Here is a 23,823-nt window from a genome sequence, read left to right on the forward strand (position 1 = left end):
TTCATCTTAATCTTCTTCCATCCTCTTGATTCTCCTCAATTGTCTGATTATCCCTGTCTGTTTATATTTGCAAATGAAAGATTACTTTAGAGTATACAGAGTATAAGAGCTTTCCCTGAGGTTATTCAGGTTTGTCTTCCTAAGTGACTTCTCCTTTAAACGGAAGAACAGTTCAATTTAAGCAGGTAGGGTATATGGATATGCAGGTACCCCAGAAAGGTACCTAGATAGGAAGTCAAGTTGGCTGGAAACAGACAAAACTGGTTTTCTCCTGGGGTAGCACAGTGCCTCCACTTCTCTCAGGTTCACCTCAGCAGATGTCATATTAAACTGCTGGCCTACTTTCTTAAGAGAACAATTCTGAAACTTCAGGCTTAAGAGTGGGCATCATAGTTGTTTAGGCTAGAGAAAGGGTAGAAGGGAAGTCCAACTGACCTAGCACTCTGGAAAACAAGCCTTAGGAAAATTCCTGATTATTACCCAACTGCCCACTACTACTGATTTGTGTTTGCTGACTCCAAATTTGGAGCCATTCCAAGGTTTCCTTGGGAAAACCTGAGCTTACCTCTGTTATCTTGGGTTCCAGTTTCCTCTGGGATTTTGCTGTCACTCCGATTCCATGAACTTTCTATCTTCTTCAAAATTTCTTGATCCTCTGATGGTACCTGTAGTGAACTGTTAACTGTAATTTTACTGTTCGACATGTTTTCTCCCTGACCCCTTTTGCTAATGACATCATCCCTCCTTTTTATGAGGAACATATTCACGTGCTTTAGGTATAGGTGAGCCTTCCCAGCCACCACAGGAGTGACCACATGACCTAGGTCTGGCTAGAATATCCCATTCTCATCTCCTTTGACTGACACTTTGGCTGAAAATAAAGCTGATATGGAAGGAAATACAGACCAAAATGTTGAGACAGAAACAGTTTTGCAGCCATACTAATAACACTATTTCAAGTTTACATCCATCTATGCACCTAAGTTGTAGTCTCTCGCCTCCCTCCCCACACACATCCAAGTACAAATTAAAGTTACAGAGCTAAAGAGGTCCTTTTGTGCCTCTTAAGGATAGTTTGCGTAACATAATAACATCTGTTCTTGCTTTTCAGAATTATGATTTAATTCAATCTTTGAACAACATCAGTGGGACGCTGAGAAAAAAGGAAATTAAAGGAATGTGCTAAATTCACCATTTTTTTTAAAGTTCTGTCAATAACTATAAAATAAGCCTGAAGAAATAGTTTTAAAATTTGTTAAACATACAATAAGGAAATAGCTATAAATTTTATTTAGTACATCTTATCTTTCCACCCTCAGGGTTTAAGCAGATATAAAAACCAATTATCTCTTTACTAGTTTTTTTCTAAGTCAAGATTCCAATAGTTTCAAAAAGAAAAAGAAGGAAGAAGGGAAGGTTAGTAATGATTTAGTTTTTTCTTTTGGTTTCAATAGAGACAGGGGCTCACTATGTTTCCCAGGCTGGTTTCGAACTCCTGGGCTCAGGCAATCATCCTGCCTCTGCCTCCCAAAGTACTGGGATTACAGGGATTACTGCACCCAACCGTAATTTAAAATTTTCTAGCAAATTATTATCTTTAAAAATTCTCTTATATGGCAGAAACCTCTCAAAGAAAATTCTGTAGCTATTGTTGTTATTACTGGGGACAGAGTAGCGGAAGAGGCTGGTCAATGAACTCAATGGATGAAAAACGAAATCCAGTACTCCTTTTTCAGACAGGGTTTCACTCCGTCACCCAGACTGGAGTGCAGTGGTTCCATCATTGCTCACTGTAATCTTAAATTCCTGGGCTTAAGCAATCCTCCTGCCTCAGCCTCCCAAATAGCTAGGACTACCAGTATGTGCCACCACACCCACCTAATTTTTAAATTTTTGTGGAGATGGGTTATTGCTATGTTGCCCAGGCTAGTCTCTAACTCCCAACCTCAAACAATCCTCCTGTCTTAGCCTCCCAAATGGCTGTAATTACAGGTATGAGTCACTCACTGCATCCACCCTGAAATCCAGTATTCTTGAGCTAAGGTTCTTATTGCATGGTTTACACCAAATATCTGTGCCTCAAAAACTCTATACCCCCGAAACAATTGGCAAAATGCTGTATGATGTATTTAAGTAAACGTTGGAGGAGAATAGGTCTGTATTTTTCATTATAATCTAAAGTCCATGACCTACAATCTAAAGGTAAAGAAAATCTTTACCTATAATATAAAGGTAAAGAAAACTGACCCTGACTGGGGAAAAAAAAAAGATTCCAAAATATTATATAAGAGCTAAATCCAGTAAAATGACAAAATAAGTAGTAAATACCTCCAACACAGAAGGCAATATAGTATGCTAAATAATGTAAATTACCTCCATTCTTTAGAAAAATCCTGTTAAAAAATAAATCATTAGCCCTAAGGTAGATGAAGACAACAAGGTTAGGTAGTAACTGTCCCCAAATCACATAGTATTAAAGCAGGATTCAAAAGCAAGTAATCCAACTTCATTTCAAACTCTTTCTATATCATGCTTTTTCCAGGAGAAATATTGTAAGAAAAGAAATACAAAGGCAATGGGTTATTTCAGAATTAAATGTAATTTTTGGCAAGCACAGAAGCTGTGTATTCATATGCCTGTGGTTTAATGAAATTGGAATCTGGTCCTTCTTCCTACTTGCTCTCTGATTAAGATTTTCAGACAACTTGTGCTTATGGTAGTGAGGTCAGGAAGACCTTAGTATTTGATTAAAATATATGAATCTTAACATTTTAGGTTGCATAAGCCAATGAATGGGTCCCCTGGCCAAGCAAAGCTATTCTTCTGGGATCCCTGGGATTCAAAACAAAACTGCTCATGCATAGAAGACAAAAAGCTCTAATACCAAACCTGTGTTTTTTATGTGTTAGCATAAAAGACAAAAGGATCTGGTGATTAAGCTAAAGTAGGTTAAGAACCTCCTCATATGAAAAAACATCCCACATACTAACGCACATTTACAACTTAAAGCATATTACAGGACGTCAGTCTGGCCAAGAGAAGTCAGGTACCGAGGTCCGGGTTTCAGGCAGAAAGCTAGACTGAGTGGTAGAGAGGCTCTTAAGACTGTGAAGTGGGTATGTGGCCACAGAGTAAGAAAAGAAAAGGTACAAGTGAAAGGAGTCCACAAAATGAGTTAGAGATATATTCTAAAGGTCCTGCGATTTAGAAAACAGCATGATCAAATCTTTGCTTTCACACTTTCCATTTTATCTAGAACTGTAGTATTATCTGCTGAGCCTATAGCAGAGATGCCATAGGCATATGGTTTGCTTTAACATTCCCAGAAAAGGACCTAAGAATCAGAAAAGGATTTGCATTTCTTGTAACCCTTGTCTCCCCCTCTTTATTAACAGTATGATAAAGTACTACAAATTTCTAAGGTCTCAAGGAATTTAAGAGCATATTCTATTTAAATTCTAAAAACCTAATGAATTCAGAATATAATCCAAAAAAGACCCTCTAACCCAAACAACTATTATTTGTGATCTCTTCATTACAGAATCCCAACCCCTTAACCTATCTACTATCAGCTCGGCCTAAAACAATTAACCAAAATGCACAATTAGACCTGAAAATATTTATTAGTAATCTAAAAATGCAATAAAATAATCAAATTTAATAGAATTAGAACTTTAAAAATAAGGGATTTTCCTAAATTAAAGTAAAATAGCCAAACATCTTAGTAGTCAGAATTTTCACAAGGCCCTCTATTCTTATTCATGCCTTAGTTTCAAAGCCTAATATTTATGAAAATCCTAATAGGTCACAAATATTTTCACAAACACTAGGTCACCTAACCTCTATCAAAAGAAGGTATTCACAGGCCTTTTTTATGGGAGACTTAGATATTTAGTTTTTACATGCCACACTTATTTAACAGCATGAATTAAGAGGTGTAGGAGGGTCTAAAACAGCATTCTTCCCACTTCACATTGATTTGGGTATGTTTCAGAAATAGTGAAGGGTAACATACCCATTACTCCATCTATGAAATCTATTCCATTTACTCCATCTATGAAATCTATCTCAAGATCAATCCATGAATTTCCCCAAGACAGGGGTTAGGGAGACAAGATGAAATAAAACAGAGTAGTATTAACTGGCTACATTCAGGTAAAGTCTAAGGAGGTGTTCCGTAACTCTCCTTACTCCATCATTTCTTTCTGGTTGCTCTACTTGGTGATAGGTCACTATACATAAATTTGAGTAATATGGCATTCATGCAGATCTATAAAGAAAATCTAGAAGCAAAATGAAATGGCTAGTGAACTCTACAATGCATACAAAACGTATTTCTTGAGCAATTACTAGGGAGGTCATAAAAGAATAGTAGTCAGTACAGTATGAGAGTACTGTATGAGAGTTAAGAAAGCAGACTTTCATGGGAGACTACCCGTTTATATTCCATTTCCATCATTTACTGTGACCTTGAACAAGTAACTTATTCTTTGCCTTGATTTTTTCAACTACAAAATGTAGATATTATGTACCTCTTAGAGTTGTGAAGATTAAATGGTATACAGTACAGTATAATATATATAAAGCCATTAGAATTGTGGCTGGCACATAGTAAGCACTCACTATTACTGGGGTTAAAATTATTCAGTGTGTTAGGCGTTATAAACACCTTAAGGAAAGAGGTGATACATGATCTGTCCCTTTTATGGATAATGTAGTCAACAGAAAGGGATATCCAGAAAGAATGGATATGACAGGGCTTGAAAGCTGATGTCTGACCTAGCAGATCCTATACCACTACAAAATCACTAGTTTTTAAAATATGGTGTTGACACACACAATAAAATGTCAGTTACAGAAACAGATTCCCATACCTTTGCTCTAGCAGTTTTACCTCTGGAATATATCCTACCACAGTACAGAAATAATATCAAAAACAGTCCACTGCAGTATTGTTTGTAACAGCAGAACATTGGATACAACCAAAACTTCCATAAACTGGAAAACAATTAAGTCCTGACACCTGACAAGGGAATACTCACAGCCATTTAAAGGAGTAAGATAACTATATGTGTACTTACATGAAAAGAGTCTATGACGGACTATTAATTTTTAAAAAAAGTTTCAAATGATATTTTTATAATGATCTCATTTATGCAAAACAAAATTACATAGATATATCTGTATATATGCGTGTGAAAATGCACAGAAAAAGGCATAGGATTACATACGCTTAAAATTTACAACTAGGAATATAAAACAATCTTCAACTCTTATTCTATATATTCCTCTACTGTTTAAATTTTCAGCTTACATTTACTAATGATTTAATAAAACTGGAAAAAGATAAGGCAATTTTCCTTTAAGATTCCTCCAATATAAAAAAGTTAAATGGATAAATAGAAATAAAACGTTACTCACAGTTTAACATTTGGTGCAATCTTTAGAACAGGTTTGATTTAAAGAATATTACTTCCTCAACATAATTAAATTTAATCTACATTATACCTTACACAAGCTCTTCTTTTTTAACATTTTCTGAACAGCAACTATGTAAGTTTTAAATCAGTTCTAGTTCATTTGAAATATATAAAATATACAGTGATATTTAGTTTTTTAAAGAACATGGGAAGGACAGTGCAAGAGAACTACAAAACACTCATAGTTTATAGGTCCTCCAATAATAATGTATGGAGATTTTCAAGTTCAAAGATAGCGTAAGGACATCATCAAATCAGTAAGAACACTACATTGCCTTTACCTTTATAAAAGTACTTTTTCTTCTTTACTAGAATCTGTAAGGAAGGGAAGAAGGAAAGGAAAAAAAAAAAGATGTCAAGCCTGTTTAGAGGTTAAACAATAGAAGAAGAAAAATTGCTTCAAAAGATCTCTGACTTGGCTGGGCACATGGGCTCACACCTGCAATCTCAGCACTCTGGGAGGCCAAAGCAGAAGGATCACTTGAGCCCAAAAGTTCTAGAACAACTTAGGCAACATAGAAAGACTGTCTCTACAAAAAAATAAAGTAGCTGGGCATGGTGGCAGGCCCCTGTAGTCCCACCTACATGGGACGGTGAGGTGGGAGGAACCCCTGAGCCCAGGATTTCGAGGCTGCCATTGCCCTCCAGCCTAGGCAACAGAGTGAGACCTTGTGCCTTAAAAAAATGGAATTTAAAAGAATATAACTGAACTGATTAAGTGGAAATCATCTAAAATTCCTGTAACCATAAAACCCCACATAGATGTTAGCTACTTAACAAACACAGGAAACTGCTTAGTACAAGCAACCAATTTTAGTATGCAGGACTTCAGCTCACATAAATTCAGTACTTACAAAGATGTATACACTTAAGCACATACTTGGTTTATTGCTGTATTATGGAAATACATAAAATAAAGGCAGCACTTAAAATGAGGACAGATTATAAAACAGGTAAGTCAACTAATTATTTGGAAATACAAGATTAAGTTCCTACTCCCCTCAATGAACTGTTATAAATTTGAAATAAATGAATAAAATGTAAAAGTTAAGAGACACACTAGCCAAGATGGTCCATTAACTAATGAATGGGTAAACAAAATGTGATATATACATACAATGGAATATCTAAAAGGAAAACCCGTCACATGCTACAACATAAATGAACCTAGACAACAGTATATTAACTATAATAAGACAGTCACAAAAAGACAAAATACTATGATTCCACTTATGTGAGACAGACAAATTCATAGAAGCAGAAAACAGAATGGCAGTTGCCAGGGGCTGAAAGGATAAGAAAATGTGGAATTTTTCAGTGGGTATAGAGTTTCAGTTCTGCAAGATAAAAAAGTTCTGTGAATATACTTAACACTACTGAACTATACACTTGAAAACAATACGGTAAATTTTATGTTCTGTTTTTTATTACAATTTAGATTTTTTTAAGTTATTATTTTGAAAAAGAGGTCTGTACTAAATTACTTAAGCCACTTTAAGAAATAACTAAATTATAAGAAGATCAAATAAAGCACTTTCTCTAACTCCTTTCTAACATTTCAGTGGCAAATAAGGTCAAAAACGCAACATATAAGACTAAAAGGAAAAAGGATACACATAAACTGAATCTGTAAAATGTGTATCTTAACAAAACTGATGTAAGGAAAAAAATATTTACGGTTTCTTCAAATAAATTTGAAAAACTAACATGATAATCTTCATAGAAAATATAAATTAAAATATTAATGAAACTAAATCCAACTGTTCATTAAAATAATTCATCATGCCAAGTATTCAAAACATAATTAAAATTAGGAAATCTTTTAATACAATTCACTATATGGACATATTGAAGGGGCAGAGAAAGAACTGATCATTTCAAAAGATGTCAAAAATCCATTTGATAAAATGTAGTACATTATTTATGACAAAACTTAAGTAATTTAAGAAAAAGGGATGTACCCTAAATTGATAAAAGATATCTGCATTAAACTTAGTAGTAAAATAATAGCACTCCCTTTAAAACAAGAGAAAGACAAGTATAACCTCTGTTACCACTGGCATTCAACATTTTGGGGGTGGTTCAAAACTCATGCAATAAGAAAACAAAAACAAACACAAGGGAAAAATACTGGAAATGAGAGAACAAAATAATTTACTGGAATCAATATAACAGTTGAGTCAGAAAATTCAACAGAATAAACTGAATACAAGATTTCAGTTTAGTGGCCATATACAAGATACAAATATCACAATCAATAGCTTCCTATACTCCAACAATAACTAATTAAGAAAGTATAATGGAATAAATACACCATTCATGATACCAATAAGAACTATAAAACAATCTGAAATTAATTCCAGAAGAAATGTGTAAAATCTATACAAAAACTAAAATTTTATTAAAAGATGAAAGGCCTGAAGATACACAAGTATGCCATGTTTCTCAATGGGAATATTCAGTATTATACATGTATTTCTCTCCCAAGTTAACATACATTTCAATGCATAATCTGAGAATATTTTACGGTCATTTACAAAAGATGATTCTAAAGCATGTCTGACAAGTTAAATGCACAATACCCAAAACTCTTGAGAAAGAAGTTCAATGAGTGAGAACTGCCTTCAAAGACACCAAACCATGCTAACATACTAGGCTCAATCATATGAAACCAGATTATGTGATGACTTTTGGCTTATAAAAACAATTTCACAAGGTTCAACTGAGAAATTCACTGAAATTCTTCCACCTCACTTCCACCCACAAACTTCTTTCCAAGTAGTAAGAAATAGACATAAGAGTTTACTAAATATTTAGTGATAGCAAAGCTTGGTGAAAAACCAACAGGGTTCTTTCCTATGATTCACCCCAGTGCAACTTATTCAGTTAAGGCAAAAAACTAAAAGGCAGGTAAAGGAAGAAGTGGTGTAAGGGGAGAGAGTTCCTTCCAACAATACTGGACAAAGAAGGATATCTAAGCTGAAAACTAAAGGATGAGAAAGAACAAAGAACCAGGGGAAGAACACACTAAGAAGAAAGTAAGAAGACCTTACCTAGAAAGCCTGCATGTTGCAAAAACAGGAAAGTCACTGTGGCTAGATGACAGTCAAGGAACTGGAAGGGTTGGAACAACAAGGAGCAGCCATACAAAGTTCTGTGAGCCAAGTTAGGAGTTTGGATTTTATTCTAAAAGCAATGAGAAGTCAAATAACAAATTACATTTCAGAAAGATTAGCCTAATTTACATGAAGAATGAATGCTACACGAAGAATAAATAAAGTATGGGGAGTCAACAGAAAAAGCTGGGAGATCAAATTAGGAGGCTACTATGAAATTCAAGTAAGAAAAGAGCCAGGGTTAAGGTGATAGTAGTGGAGATGGAGAGATGCAGGAAAATTCAAGACGTATTTTGGAGGTAGTCTACTAGTCTACCTTCTACACAGGGTAGTGGAACTTGTCTTAGTACTAAACAAAGCATCTTCTTCCTTAGTGACGGTGGCTGGTTCAAGAATGGACACATGACCCAAAGTAGGCCCACAAGATTATTTCAGGAACCAGCAATGACTTTTATTCTTGTTTTGGTAGTCATAAGGATAATATAATCTGAGAACGGTATCATTATGTAACATTAATTATCCCCGAATATCCACAGTCCCCTTCTTTTAGCAAAACACTACTTATCCACAAGTTTTACCTGGGTATATGGCCACTCAGCAAGAGCAAAGTCCTAGATATGTCAGTATAAGTAAAGTTCTGGTCAATGGGATATAATAGAAAATGATGTTTGCAACTCCTTGGTCAACTTCTCAAAAGGAAGTTCCCTATGTTGACCTTTCTGTTTCTTATTCCTCTAGTATTAGTTTCCTAGGGCTGTCATAACAAAATACCACAGGCTGGGTCATTTAAACAACAGACATTTATTTTCTCACAGTTCTGGAGACGGTAAGTACAAGATCTGGGTGCCTGCAGTAGCCACTAGCTAGATGTAATATTTAAATTAAAAATAAACAAATTTAAAACTCAGATCCTTAGATGCACTAGCCACATTTCAAGAGCTAAACAGCAACATGTGGCTAGTGACTGCAGTCCTGGACAGCACTGATTAAGGGATGGCATAACGGCATAGCCAAGTGCAAGACAGCAGGTACTTAGATGTGTGAATAACCTAAAGGTCTACCTCCAGAGTAGCACATAAAAGAGTAACAAACTTCTACCTTGCCTGATTTGGAATGTTTTGGAATGATCTGGAGTGTTTTGGAATCTCTTTGTTCAAATGATCTATCTTATACCTTAACTAATACAGTTAAGGAGAAGTGACATGCTGCTCTAAGAAACTCCTAAAATCTCTGATAAGGCTTAGATAAGAACAAGTAGCATGGAAACATCTCAAGCTGAAGATCTAATGACCTGTGCTATACAGTTGCAGAACATTTAGTAAAACTCTTGCCTGCAATAATTGGAAGGGCGCATCATATGCCTACTAAGTCTGTAGTTCTATAAAAAGCAGTTAGAAAAACTCAAAATATGGTGTGTGTTGGCTATTTAAAGATCACCAAGAAAGATCAATTCACCTATAAAGCAGTTTGCAAGTACAGACAGACATGGAAACAGTGCTACTAAAAAGAAGCTTTCTCGGTAGCAAACTCCAACCTACAAGAGTCCAGTAATTTGGGTCTCTCAGGGTGAAAAAGGCAGCTGCTTCTGTATTCTAAATACCAGGAAATAACTTTTGTGAGTTCAAGGGTTCTCTGCCAGGTAGTAGCAAAGATCACGCTGAGAGTGTTGCTTTTCCACCTATGATGGTTCCTTCCTAGAAAGAAGAGAGGACAGCAGACATTTTATAGCACAAATACCTTCTCTCAATTACTCAATCAAATGCTAATCTACGTACTGCTGTGAGGATATTCTGCTGATGTAATTAAAGTTCCTAATCAACTGATTTTAAGTTAGGGTGATTATCCTCAGTGAGCCTGACCTAGTCAGGAGAGCTCTTAAAAGAGGTCAGGTTCTTCTGAGCAAATGAGACTACAAACAGCAGCTGAGTGTACAGTTGTTCTCTCTTCACTGTATCTTTCCTTCCTGACTGTCTATGGAGAACAGCTTCAGCCTAAATCCATGGATTCCAACTTGCCCACAATCTTCTCTCCCACTAACTGCCTGTCTTATAGATTTCAAACTTGCTTAGTCAGTCCTCATAATCATGTAAGCTAATTCCTTGTAATAAATCTCCTAATACACAGCAATCACATATAAATCTACTTGCTCTGTTTCTCTGGTTAAACCCTTACTGATACATCATCCAAGATATTTTATGTCCTCTCGAGGTAGCCAGGAAACCTAAGGGAGGAGCCAGCCTAGCACAGAGACCAGTAAATATGAGAATCAGCAGGTTTCCAAAACTTATGGCTAAGAGATATTTTGCTATAGTTAATGTTACATGGTCCTATCTAAGAAAAACAGAACAGAAATCTATTACATTTTTGAAAGAGTTTTACCACCAAACTACATTACTGGCCTAAAAATCTTACACTTGAACTTTAAGTAACCCTATAGGCCCCTGAATCTATACCAACTCGTAGGGGGCTAAAAAGTTGTGTACTTCCTAGGGATGTCACACCCTCCAATGTCTACTATTTCAAATGTGGCTAAGGAAGATAAAAATCAAGGAAGCATTACCTAAAGAACTAAGCAAAGGAAACAGACAACAGTGAAAAGAGCATTCCTCTCAGAGGAAAATCAGTTTAACCAAGGAACTTACTCAGTAGCCAGGGAAAAGTTGTCACAACTCCTCCCCAGAAGGGTTTCATTATTAACGGACCACTGACTGTTGTGTACTTCCTATTCTTCCCTTCTCTAAAAGAGCTTTCATTATGATTATCCTATTCCTATTAACTACTATACAATGGGTTGGGTGACAAGAGGGAGATATAGTTGTTTATTGTTTTATAGATTACTGAAATTCTCTGAATTAAGAGGAAAAGCATTTTGTAGCTATCTTTCACTTTGGGCTATATGTAGTAACTGGATGGGCCTTTGAATTGATTCTCTTAAGAAAAGAAACAATTAGGTGTTAAAAGAAAGGTTTGCACAAATGGTGGGTGGCCAAAAGGGTGAGCCCAATTCTTAAAAAAAAAAAAAAAAAAGAGGTTTAGGTTGGAGCTGTAAACCTGAAAGTGACTGGTATATAGATATACAATGACACAGTAGTTCAAATCATCTAAATGAGACCAGATACAAAACAGAAAAGGGCCCAACGAGGTAAAAAATCGAAGCATGTTTGCTGTACGTGGTAGAAGGAAGCAAGATGACAAGAAAAAACAGTGAGATATAAACAGGAGAAGGTCGTATTACATGAGACAAGAGAGGATTACATTTTAAGAAGCAAGAATCAGTCAACTGCTATAGAACAAAGAAATAGACACAAGAATTAAATACTGTATCCAAAGAGAGATCCACGTATCTTTCAAAAACAAAGTACAAAAAAAATTTCTAAGAATTTTTAAATACTAGATTGAGGAAGGTCTCCAGAAGTCATAAAGAATAATATATTTTACTAAACAATAGATTTTTCTATGTTGTGAAAACGATGTCAAGAGAGAATATTGTAAAACATAATACTATGAAAGTTAATACCTATAAATATAAATACTACCAACAAATCACTAAGAAAACGATAAGACAAACCTAATAGAAAAACAGATAAGGGAGAAGCCAGGAAATTTTCAAAAGAAATCCAAATAAAAAACAAAGATTAAGAAACTTATACTCAATGTTGATAGTAATCAGAAAAATGAAAATAAAACACCATTTTTAACAGTTTTAAAACGAAGAAAATTAATCACATCTAGGAACATTCTCATATACTACTGATGCAAGTAAAACTTGAAAGTATTTACCAAATTTAACCATGCATACTCTAGCCCAGCAATTCCATTTCCAGGAATCCGTCCCAAAGAAACAGTTTCACACTCAAAAATAACTGTACAAGGATGTTCACTAATAGCAATGTGGTGAAAACAATCTAAATGTCTACCAACATAAAAGATCAAATAAATTATGAACATTTATATTATGGAATATTCATAAGTAAATGAGAATAATGTAGCAAATATTAACGTACTCTCAGTCACAACACACACACACGCACTCAGTCTCACCAAGAAACAAACATTTGATATACACCAAGCTGTTGGTAGCATTTACTCTAAAAATGGAATCAAAACACCTATGTATTGGAAAACATTTTGTAAGTATAAATACCCTTATTAGCTTGTATTTTTAAATATATAAAAATCATAATCTGAAGGCTCATTTCTTCAATTGATATATTTGAAGAAAGCTCACCAATAAAAATTTCAGCAAGCAAAATTTCTAAGTGGTAGCTCTGCTATTTGTGGTAAATTGATTACTACACACCAAGGAAAAAGAATGAAAAGACTATTTCAGGTAATGATTTATTCTGAAGACAGAATAATAGGTGATCGTTCTATTCTTTACATCTTTTTGATTTTGTCAAGTTTTCTGCAAGTATGTGTTTCTACAAATAGGTATAAATTAATGAATAATGTTTAATTATATGTAACACAATACTTAAAATCTTAAGATTTTTCATCCTACACTGTCTTATAACTCAGTCTCTCATATTTTGACATATTACTACCTGCAGCAATCCCAAGTATATAAATACAGATCTCTCCTTTCTTACTATAAAATTTTCAAGGTAAAATTGGAATGGATGACTCTTTAGTATAATCTAGTTGTCAAGGACACTCTAGAAAAATAACACATACAGACCTCATCTTAAAAACAAACAAAATATCAAAAATCACTGAGTATTCCAGGAGACACTCATAAAAGACCTAAAGTCAAAAATCAAAACAAAATTATCTCTATGATCATAAGACACACAGTTACACCAAAAACAAACATAGATGCCCCCAAAAAGTACAGGATTTATACAGGACTAAAATCATCTTCACAGTTTTATTATTAGTTTTATCTCAACAAAATTTAAATTTTATGAATCTAGAAATAATGTCTCCGTTTCTTGAAAACCTTGTAATCCCTAAGTAATTTTGCTAGGTGTTAATAATGCCTCTTAAATAAATTTAGTTCAAAGAGTATACTAATAGTGACAATTATCACTATTAGCTAACAATCATAGCTAATAAGATTAGCTAATAATCACATGGAAAACTGAATTATATCATTGTGCTAAGTCTCCACGTATGTTAAGTTATTACTAACTACAATATGTATAAATTCATTTAACTTATACATGTTTAACACATACAGCTATAATTTAAAATTTTTTTTTTCATATTCAATAGCGAGGAAATGGTTAAGATTAGACGCTGTAAACAGCCACATATAGAAGACACTCAAGAAATGTTTGTCAGGTAAAAAGAATTCACTACTACAATCCATCTATCACTAGTATGTGCTATACTAGAGGCTTTGAAACAGAACTATTTTCGTTATTAATGCCATAAAAAAAAAATAAAAGGGAAACATGGCATAGAGAAAGAAAGAGACAATAATGGGGTCAAAGGCATTTGTAACATTAACTGTAACAAACAGGAGGGCTTCCTTTTCTTGTCGGTCTTCATATTTAGGATGACAGGAAAAGAGGGAAACGGAAATAGATCCCTATGGTAACATATATTTATTCCAAATTCAAAACTAATGGAACCAACCTTTCCACAGATGCTTCCAGAACAGGTTTCAAGCAAATGTTTTTAAGCTAATTAAGAGTTGATCCATGAAGAAACCCAGACCAAGAAATAACTTTAGAACAGGTTCTTATTTCTTCACTTTTGCATTTTTCTTTTCTATTCCTTTCTTCTGTGGGGGAGGATGGAGATTTAAAAAATGAAAGGTTAAATTAGGCAAGCTAATAGTATTTTGGGGAAGATAAAAGTGGCAGGCAAAAATCCCTGCTAGAGATGCACAGCCATAGAGTAGTTCCATAAATATGACATGTCTAGAATGTACTTTCAAATAATCTCAAGAAATAAAAAAAAAAATTTATTTTCAAAGCTGAAATAGTATTATCTGGTACACATCATGATTTTCTCTATGTTGTAAGTCAGTTTGAGTCACTAGTTAATTTGAACATTAAGTAATAAGCAATAAAATTATACTTAAGTAAAATCTAGAGTCCGCCTCAATCATGGATTCCATATCTAGCTCTACAATCATTTTAAAACTATCCCTCTCCAGACCTTCTCATTTTAGTCATCATTTTCATGGTACAGCAGCCAAAAATATGTATCATTTATTTTGTGCAGATGTAGCACAGCATTATTTAAAATGAGAATTATGATTCTGATTATTGCCAATGCCTTATTTAACTTCACCCTACATTATACTAAACTTTTACCAAAAAAGCATGCTGTATTTCAGATCATTTACTCAAAACATTTTTACCCTTGACTCATGAAAACATATTTAATAGTTTTCAATTTATTCTCAATCTTGTTGCCCATTCTTATCAGGATAATTCACTTTGATTCACAAACTTTGAGATATTTCACCATATATCAAAATCGTTTATAAAGGCTGAGCACATTGGCTCAAGTCTGTAATCTCCAGCACTTTGGGAGGCCAAGGCGGGCAGATCACTTGAGCTGGGAGTTTGTGACCAGCCCAGCAAACATGGTGAAACCCCAACTCTAATAAAAATACAAAAAAATTAGCCGGGTGCAGTGGCTCACGCCTGCAACCCCAGATACTAGGGAAGCTGAAGTGAGAATCGCTTGAATCTGGGAGGCAGAGGTTTCGGTGATCCAAGATCAGCCTGGATGACCCTATCTCAAAAAAAAAATAAAAAAGATACAAAAAAATATCGTTTATAAAGAGACTAATAATGTCTCCAATAGGAATTCCTTGAGACAGAGTCTCACTGTCACCAAGGCTGGAATGCAGTAGCGCAATCTCTGCTCACTACACTCCGCCTCCTGGGTTCAAGCAATTCTCTTGCCTCAGCCTCCCAAAAAGCTGGAACTACAGACAGAAGCCACTATGCCCTGCTAATTTTTGTATTTTTAGTACTCTGATGTTTTAAATGAAAAATCTTTACATTTTTTTCTCCCCACTCTCTTTTATCTCTAGTCTCACAGAAGTAAACTTAAAAATTAACCCTAGGCTGGATGCAGTAGCTCACACCTATAATCCCACAGCATTTTGGAAACCCGCAGCAGGAGGATCACTTGAAATCAGGAGTTCAAGACCAGCCTGGGCAACCCAGTGAAACGCCATCTCTACACACACACACACAAAGTCAACCCCTTTAAAAGATCATGTAATGTTTACGAGTTTCATAGGACAGAAGGCAGTCTAAGTTATGCTTTCAACAATTAGAGCTATATTATTTGAAGTTTCATAGCATGCTTGGAAAAAATAAGTTAACATTTCCCTTTTCAATAACTGAAACCCCAAATTATAAATCATTATAAAAATGATACCTATATTGTCCCACAACTCTACATCCCTTCATGAATGAATAATAATTTTTAAAGACAAAAAAAAAAGTTAGGAAGTGAAGAATTATAAGTCAGAAAAAGTATTTTGCTTTTGGGTAAGAAGTGGAAGAGCATAACTCTACCATACCAGATAGGTAAGGTTCAAGGGACTAGAGGGATATTCATATTTATTCACCATCTTTATTCCCTAATGACTAACTTTTTTTTTTTTTTTGAAAAGATTAAAGCTGAAAAAAGTTAGGTTTTGTGTAGGAGTTGATGCCTCCTAACGATCCTAACAAAAATATAAGTGGTACCAGCAGGTACTACTTCACATACCAATAGGAAGTAAAAATTCCTTTTCACCTGTGGTCAAGTATGGAAAAATTATGGAGGTCCTCATTACATCCACATTTTTAACCCATTAAATTATCTTTATAAAATTCAGATAAACTACTGTCATAAATACAACTACACTGACTCAAGGACCTAAAAATTGTTTTCCTAATCAACTCTATGGCATAATCAGGAAACAGCAGAAGCAGTCTATAGTCCAGTGAATCTCTGGGAGTCAAAATGTGCTACTTTGATAATTGTTAAACACTGAAAACTTTTACAATACTACAACTAAGTTGATGAGGTTAAAAATGACTAAACTAAAAATAAGGGTTCAATTAAAACATCCCACAGGGATTCACTGTAAATAATAGCTGCAACCAAGTTCTGTTACCTCAAGACTTAAGGTCCCAAAAATTTCCCAGAGTAAGTGGCCCATCAAGAAATATTTATAAGTAATTCTTACTACAGATAAGGGACTTCATGAGAACCTAGTGTAAAGTAGGAGATATAAAGATGAGCAAGACAAGGCTTTTGCTTTCAGATCTGATAGACAACACCACACACTGTAAACTGCTTCATTAATTAAAGCACAAAACATGAAGATGTAAGGGAAAAGAAAGCAGGCATAGAGCTAGTTTACCAGAATGATGAGATCAACCTTGGACCTACTACTTTACAAATAGGCCTCCTTTCTTACCACATTATCTTGTTAGTTAGACGCAGTTTCCAAACTCTTAATAATCCAAATAAATGGCCAAATTCCCCTCTAAATCTGCAGCGAGAATGTTTCAAAGTACCCAAGTAGAAGGGAGAGGAGAGGATCACAGACCTCTTTGAGGATCTAATGAAAATTCTGCACATATACTATGGGGCTAGGGCAGAAAGGAAGGAAAAAAAAGCCTTAAAAGCAACTTCAACAAAATCTTGTGTTTAATATCAGGAGATTCACAGCCTATCCAGACCCCAAGTTAACAATCTCTATTTAAAAGAAATTTTTTTTTTCAAATGAATAAGGAAATATTACCTTGAAAAGTATTTTGAAAGGCAGGAAAGTAGTAATAAATTGCCTCTAGAAAGGGTGGTTTTTCACTACAAAGTTTTCATCTTGTTAACAACCTAATTCTAGTGGTAGGTTATGGATTGTTTTTCTATACTCTGTTATTTCTTGCTTTCTTTTTCTTTAGCGAATTTTTCATTAGAAATGGAAAGAAAAGCTTGGGGTGACCAGTTTGTCTTCAATGGTTGCCCTACTGCTGAAAAGAATCTCCCCCTATACAATCTGAATTTGCCACGATCTGAAATATGGTATTTAACACCATATGGCACAGAGCATGTGAATGAGTGAGGGAATAAATGAATGAATGAAAAGGCTTAGATTCTAACAGTCCCAGGTTAATCCCACTCTGACATTTATTAGCTATGCGACCTTGATTAAATTGCCTAAAATCCTTCTATGCCAGTATGTTTGCCTGCAAAATGAATGCTCCCTGCCAACATCTGTATACTTCCAAAACTCACACATTATTCAAGATGTACGTTTAACCACTTAAGTTCACTCTCACACCTCCCCAAACTCGTATTTATTCATTGGTGCACTGTTAAATCAAGGTGTCTTACAATAGTTTTGTTCACCATTTCTCACCCAGTATAGCACAATACTCGCATATAGTAGGAACTCCAAACATTTATTGAATAATGAAACAAATATAGTAGCACCTACTTCATAGGGTTATAATGAGAATAAAATGACAATACATGAAAACTGTATTAAGTCATTTAACTCTCATAATAATGTTATAAAGTAGTATCTACTATCATTACCATTTATACTATTTACATGAGGAAACTGCAGTAGAGGTTAAAAAACTTGGCAAAGGTCACAAAGCTAGTAAGTGATAGATCAAGGATCTAAATCCAAGCTCCAGAATCCATACTTTTAACCTTTACCTAGCCTTTACAAACAGTAGGCACTGAATTAATATTCATTTTTATTTACTCTTTAAAACTAAAAATTTAGGAGGCTTAAGATACCAGGCATTCAACAATCAATTCCTATTAGTTTAACTGGCTTTCCCCTAATACCTACAGAAGATCATCGTCACTAAGAAAAGGAATTAAGAAATTGGAAAATGTTGAAATCTAAACGTCAGCTATTCAGAGGTCCTGGATCCAAGAAGGGAAGAATTTCTATTCCTTCTCTTCTCTTCGTAAATGAATGCTGAATCCTCTCTAAGTACTAGTTATTCACTAAAAATGTTTTGTTTTGTTTTTTCTAGTACTGTGCTTAAGCAGGAGAGAAGACAAGATAAATTATAATTAAGACAGACTACTGCTTCAAAGATCTTAACATCTAGTTTACAAATACTGCTACATCAAATAAGAGATGAAATAAGCAAGCTTTTCCGGGCCAAGCTAGGATTCTAAGCTTTAGAAAGGTGGAATTTAGATAGCATTTTTCCATTAAAAAACAAACAAAAATATTTGCAAATGAAACTGAGGAAACAGCCTAATTCTGAAATTTTTTTTTCCTCCCTCATTTTCTTTTTTTCTTTTTTTTGAGAGAAGAGTCTCGCTCTATCACCCAGGCTGGAGTGCAGTGGCACAGTCTGGGCTCACTGCAACCTCTGCTTCCCGGGTTCAAGAGATTCTCCTGCCTCAGCCTCCCATGTAGCTGGGATTACAGGTGCCTGCCACCACGTCCAGCTAATTTTTTGTATTTTTAGTAGAGATGGGGTTTCACCATGTTAGCCAGGCTAGTCTCTAACTCCTGACCTCGTGATCCAGCCACCCTGACCACCCAAAGTGCTGGGATTACAGGCGTGAGCCACCATGCCCAGCCCCTCATTTTCAACTCTTTTTCCGTCTGTAAACAGATCCTCCCTTGCCCTACAAATTTTTTCAATAATAATTCTGTACTAATTTACTTACTGGCTCCCTTTTGTCTAAAATTTCTTCCCTAGGCTTATCTCTTGATTTAGTCACAGGTGCTTACAAAAATAGATGAAATTCTGATCGACTCCTACTGTATTTAAACTTTATGTATCTTCAACCAAATTGTTTCTCCCCCTTTGAATCTGCTTTAGAAAATACTAAGATCACAGGGAACAGTGGCTCACGCCTGTAATCCCGGCACTCTGGGAGGCCGAAGCCAGCAGATCACCTGAGGTCAACAGTTCTAGCCTGGTCAACATGGTGAAACCCTGTCTCTACTAAAAATACAATAGTTAGCCAGCTACTTCCTGAGTAGCTGGCCTATAATCCCAGCTACTCAGGAAGCTGAGGCTGGAGAATCACTTGAACCCGGGAGGCAGAGGTTGCAGTGAGTCCAGATCATTGCATTGCACTCTAGCCTGGGCAACAAGAACAAAATTCTGTCTCCAACAACAACAAAATACTAAAATCATTCATATTCAAAAATGCATTTAATAGAATGCAATGTTATTTCTGAAATAAAGTATCAATTCTTGAAAGCATAAGATTTATTTTCTTGTTAATAGTCAAGCAATTTAATTAATTTTGTCCACTAATTTGAAAGAGCGTTATGGCTTTTACGTTAGAAAATACATTTGTATTTTCCATATTGGTCAGTTACTCACTGAAAGCCAAGAAAATTATGCATGTTCGATTTTACAGCTAAGATTTTGTATCAAACAGAGGGGGAGAGGGAGGCAGGTAGTTCTTGGTCTTGTTTCCAGGTATACCTCAAGTTATGCAAACTATCTAAAACATGATTATCCTATTCTGAAATACTTTTAAGTAAAATCCTATTCTCAGTAAAGTCCAAGGTCTAGGGATTATATTCTTACTCTTCAACACTTAAATGAAGTTCTTATTTAAATTGATTCTCGTTTTCTTCCAGTTTTCCTCTTTTGGCAGATACAGAGATTATTCAGGTAGCATTTATTTATAGCAAAGCTATGTATTTTTGTTACATGAAAGTTATCCTTTCAGGTTAAATACCACAAAACTATAAACTTTCACATTCCTTTTTAATCTTTTGATAATCTTTACTAGAAGGATAATTTTAAAGATCATTTTATCTACTTTTTTTATTGTGTAGTCTATAACAGAATGAATTAGAGAAAAGACAACACTGTGATTTTAGCACAACACTTCCTAGCTCCAGAAAGTTAAGCTTCTGCTGACATGTCAGTAAAACGGTAATTAAAAGAAAAACACTATACAACTCACCCATTTAGCTTACAGTTTTATTTTTCTTTACTTTGGTCAAAAGATGAAGATAGGGGTAGAGACAACCTGTACTCCTTTTTGTCTGCTCATCCCTCATCTGTATAAATTTTTTAAATGGGTACATTTTCTTTTTTCTTTCGTGAGACGGAGTCTCATTCTTGTTGCCCAGACTGGAGTACAACGGCACAATTTCAGCTGACTGCAACCTCCGCTTCCCGGGTTCAATTCTCCTGCCCCAGCCTCCCAAGTAGCTGAGATTACAGGTGCCCGCCACCATGCCTGGCTAATTTTTTTCTGTATTTTTAGTAGTGACAAGGTTTCACCATGTTGGCCAGGCTGGTCTCCAACTCCTGGCCTCAGGTGATCCACTCTCCTCAGCCTCCCAAAGTGCTGGGATTACAGGCATGAGCCACTGTGCCCGGCCAGTGAGTATACTTTCTTACATGTATTTCCCCTGACTCATGTTCATAACAAATAACAAACCCATTGTTTGCACCACCATGTAAAAGACAGGAGAAGGTACATCAGAAACATAGAAACACTACTATAGTTGGTCAAAGTCAACATAACCATTCCTATGTTATAAAAGGAAAACAAACCTGACCCACAAAATAAACACACCTACAAACTTACAGTCATTCTTTATAAGGAATTACTAAAAGTTTTGCTTATTAGGCCATATTCCAATGGACAAAACTACCTAAGTGTGTGAAGTTTGCAGCAGAATACCCCCGTAAGTATTGCATTCAACTATCATAACCTTGCTCTAAACAAGAGCTTACTATTTTTTGGGAGAATTTAAAATTTTAAATGTTGGTATTTTGCCCATAGCTACAGGACTGTGTTACCTTGCCATTCAGCCACTATTTTTCTGAATGTTGTCAGGAGAAAAATAAAAGGAAATAAATTATCACTAAAAAATATACAGGTCTGAGCCATTAGAAAACTTTGATTTCTACTTTTGTTACTACCCACCACAACCACTTTCCTCTAAACCGTGTTTTCCTCCTTTTCAAAGTAAAGGGCTGAATTATCTGTAAAATGTTTCTCACCTTTGATAATCATACAATTAAATGATTCTAAGTACCATGACAAATTTTATTAAAGATAAGGATCCCATCACATCTTTCTTTTCCTTGTTTCAAATGCAGCCAGAGTAACACAGTATCCTAAACATCCAAGTAAGCCAATATAAATCTATCAATACAAACCTATTCTCAGTATCCAACAGGCTAAATGGGAATAAAAACAAAGAGTGGCACTTTTTTCATACAGACTTCAACACTTAACATCTCTACCTATATAACTCAGTCTGAGATAAAAGAGAATCTGGTCTTCTACATGTGTCAAATCCTTTAAAAGGTACTTCTCTATTTCAACAGAAACCAGGATTCAATAAATGCAATTTTCAGAAAACCAGGCTTACACCAAAATAAGTTCCACGTTTGTGGAACAGAATAAATAGTAAGTGGTGCTTCTAGATCAATCAGTTGGTCTCCTCTTAAAACTAAGTTTAAAATCAGCCTTTAAAGCTGTTTTCCCTCTGCTGCCTAAGTTACAATTTCCCTCTCCAGATAAAGATTTTTTTCTAGATTCTATTTCAGGAAGGAGACAAGAGAGAGGTAAGACAGCTAATAACCAGTAAAGCTAACTCTCAGTTGGTTGTCAGTATGGTATGTTTTACTGAGCCTTTGGGTTTTAAGGGCTTCTTTGAGGAATAAGGTCCTGCAACGCCGCCTGTCTGTGGACCCAGGAAAAATTATAAAGTTATTATGAAACCAGATCACTAGGACAAACCGAGAGGCCTTTCCTATTCCAACTCACCACAACCAGGCCTGGCTCCAAAGCCGACTCTTTGGCTGTCCCATATTATGGGACAACAGGTCCTGGCTTAATTCTAACGCACTAAGAAATATTTGAAGACATATATGTATGTATCTGTAAGGATCAAATATATTTTATCCATTTATAAATGTATATGGTCATTTGTAATTATTTAAAGTTACTGATAAATGTATAAAAGTACAGCATCAGTTCATCCAAAATCCTTGAGAGATCGAGGAAGTGAGGTTACTTCTGCAGCCAGGATAGTGGTGAAAAACCCTGCAGAACAGTATGGAAAAGTACAGCTTCTCACGTGCCCCTCATATACACAAACACTTAGCTCTGAGTCCATTACAACCTTACATCCCCCCTCAAACTGTTCCCCTCCACCTCATAACTGGGAGAAGTTGATCAACCTCCTAGTTGGTCCCCAAGAGACTCATCTACCTATTATTTTACTCCTCCCGCTTTGATCTCACTCCCGCCCCAGAATAAGGTGGCCCTACTGACCCCAGGCAGATCACCCCCACAGCGTGTAAACAGGGAATCTAACCAATTCCCTCCATCCTTAACCATGTGAGCCATCCCATGATAACAGGCTGTTCACCAACTCTGTGAACTCCGTGGTCCTCCCACCCCCACGTGTCAGCTACCCTCCCCCACATTCCCACACCTCACGATTTAGGCCGAGGAAAGAAAGGGGGCAGTCGAAAGCCTGGCCCCTAAGAGATCAACCCACTGGAATCTGTCCCACCGCCAAGTCCCATCCCACCTTCGGCCCCGGCCCCTATCCCTTACAATCCCTTCCTCCCTCCTTCCTTTGAAACCAGGCCCTTGCCTCAGAAACCTCCTCTTCCTCGTCGTCGTCGTCCTCCTCTTCCTCGCTGTTGTTGCTGCTGGTGCCGCCGCCGCCACCTCCACCTCCACCTCCGCCTCCACCGCCGCCGCTGTTGTCGCTGTCGCTACTGCTTTCGCTGCTGCTAGGGGGTCGGCAAGTCCGGTTACGCTTGGCCTTATGGTGTTGCTGCTGCGGAGGCTTCTTCTTCAGGAGCAGGTCGCAGACTCGCACCATCCCATGAGGAGACGAGGCCGAACGAGCTCCGCTGCTGCCGCCAACGCCGCCGCCGACCTCCGCCGTCGGGGGGGGGGCAGCCACAGCCGCCACCGCCGGGGGGCTCCCTTCTCTCTCTGCAGCCGCAGCCGCCGCCGCCGCCGCCGCCGCCGCCACCGGAACCGTCGCCTTCTCCATCCCCAGGAAAAGAGGGAGGGCGCGGACGGGGGAGGGGCGTGGGGGCTACGCTCTACCGCGACTTCGGCCGCACTGGGGCCAACACAGCAATCGGTGCCGCCTCTGCCACCACCGCCTCGGTCACCTCTACTGCCGCCGCCGCCGCCGCCGCTCCGCCAGCTCTCACCTCGTCTCGCGATACCAAGGGCGGGGAGTCTGATGACGGGAGGGAAGGAGGGAGGGAGCAAGGGAAGGGGGGGGTGAGGTGTAAGAAGGAAACCGGGTGCTGGGAGACCCA

At 36.6% G+C, this 23,823-nt stretch overlaps 1 protein-coding gene across 5 annotated transcripts in view; it reads right to left on the reverse strand.

The window, feature by feature from the left end:
- Positions 1-23,770, reverse strand: part of ANKRD17 (ankyrin repeat domain 17) — a 175,655-nt gene extending 151,885 nt beyond the window's left edge. For 3 of the 5 annotated variants that reach the window (XM_032260970.1, XM_032260975.1, XM_032260972.1), the window contains exon 1: positions 23,136-23,770. In XM_032260970.1, the coding sequence (XP_032116861.1) occupies positions 23,136-23,546 (411 nt within the window). In that variant the 5' untranslated portion in view covers positions 23,547-23,770. The remainder of the gene's footprint in view (positions 1-23,135) is intronic. The other 2 variants (XM_032260974.1, XM_032260971.1) reach the window with 1 other exon arrangement.
- Between the last annotated feature and the right edge of the window lie 53 nt (positions 23,771-23,823).

Source organism: Sapajus apella, unplaced genomic scaffold (assembly GCF_009761245.1).
Source record: "Sapajus apella isolate SASKATOON/1434 unplaced genomic scaffold, GSC_monkey_1.0 scaffold121, whole genome shotgun sequence".
NCBI classification, from domain to species: Eukaryota; Metazoa; Chordata; class Mammalia; order Primates; family Cebidae; genus Sapajus; species Sapajus apella.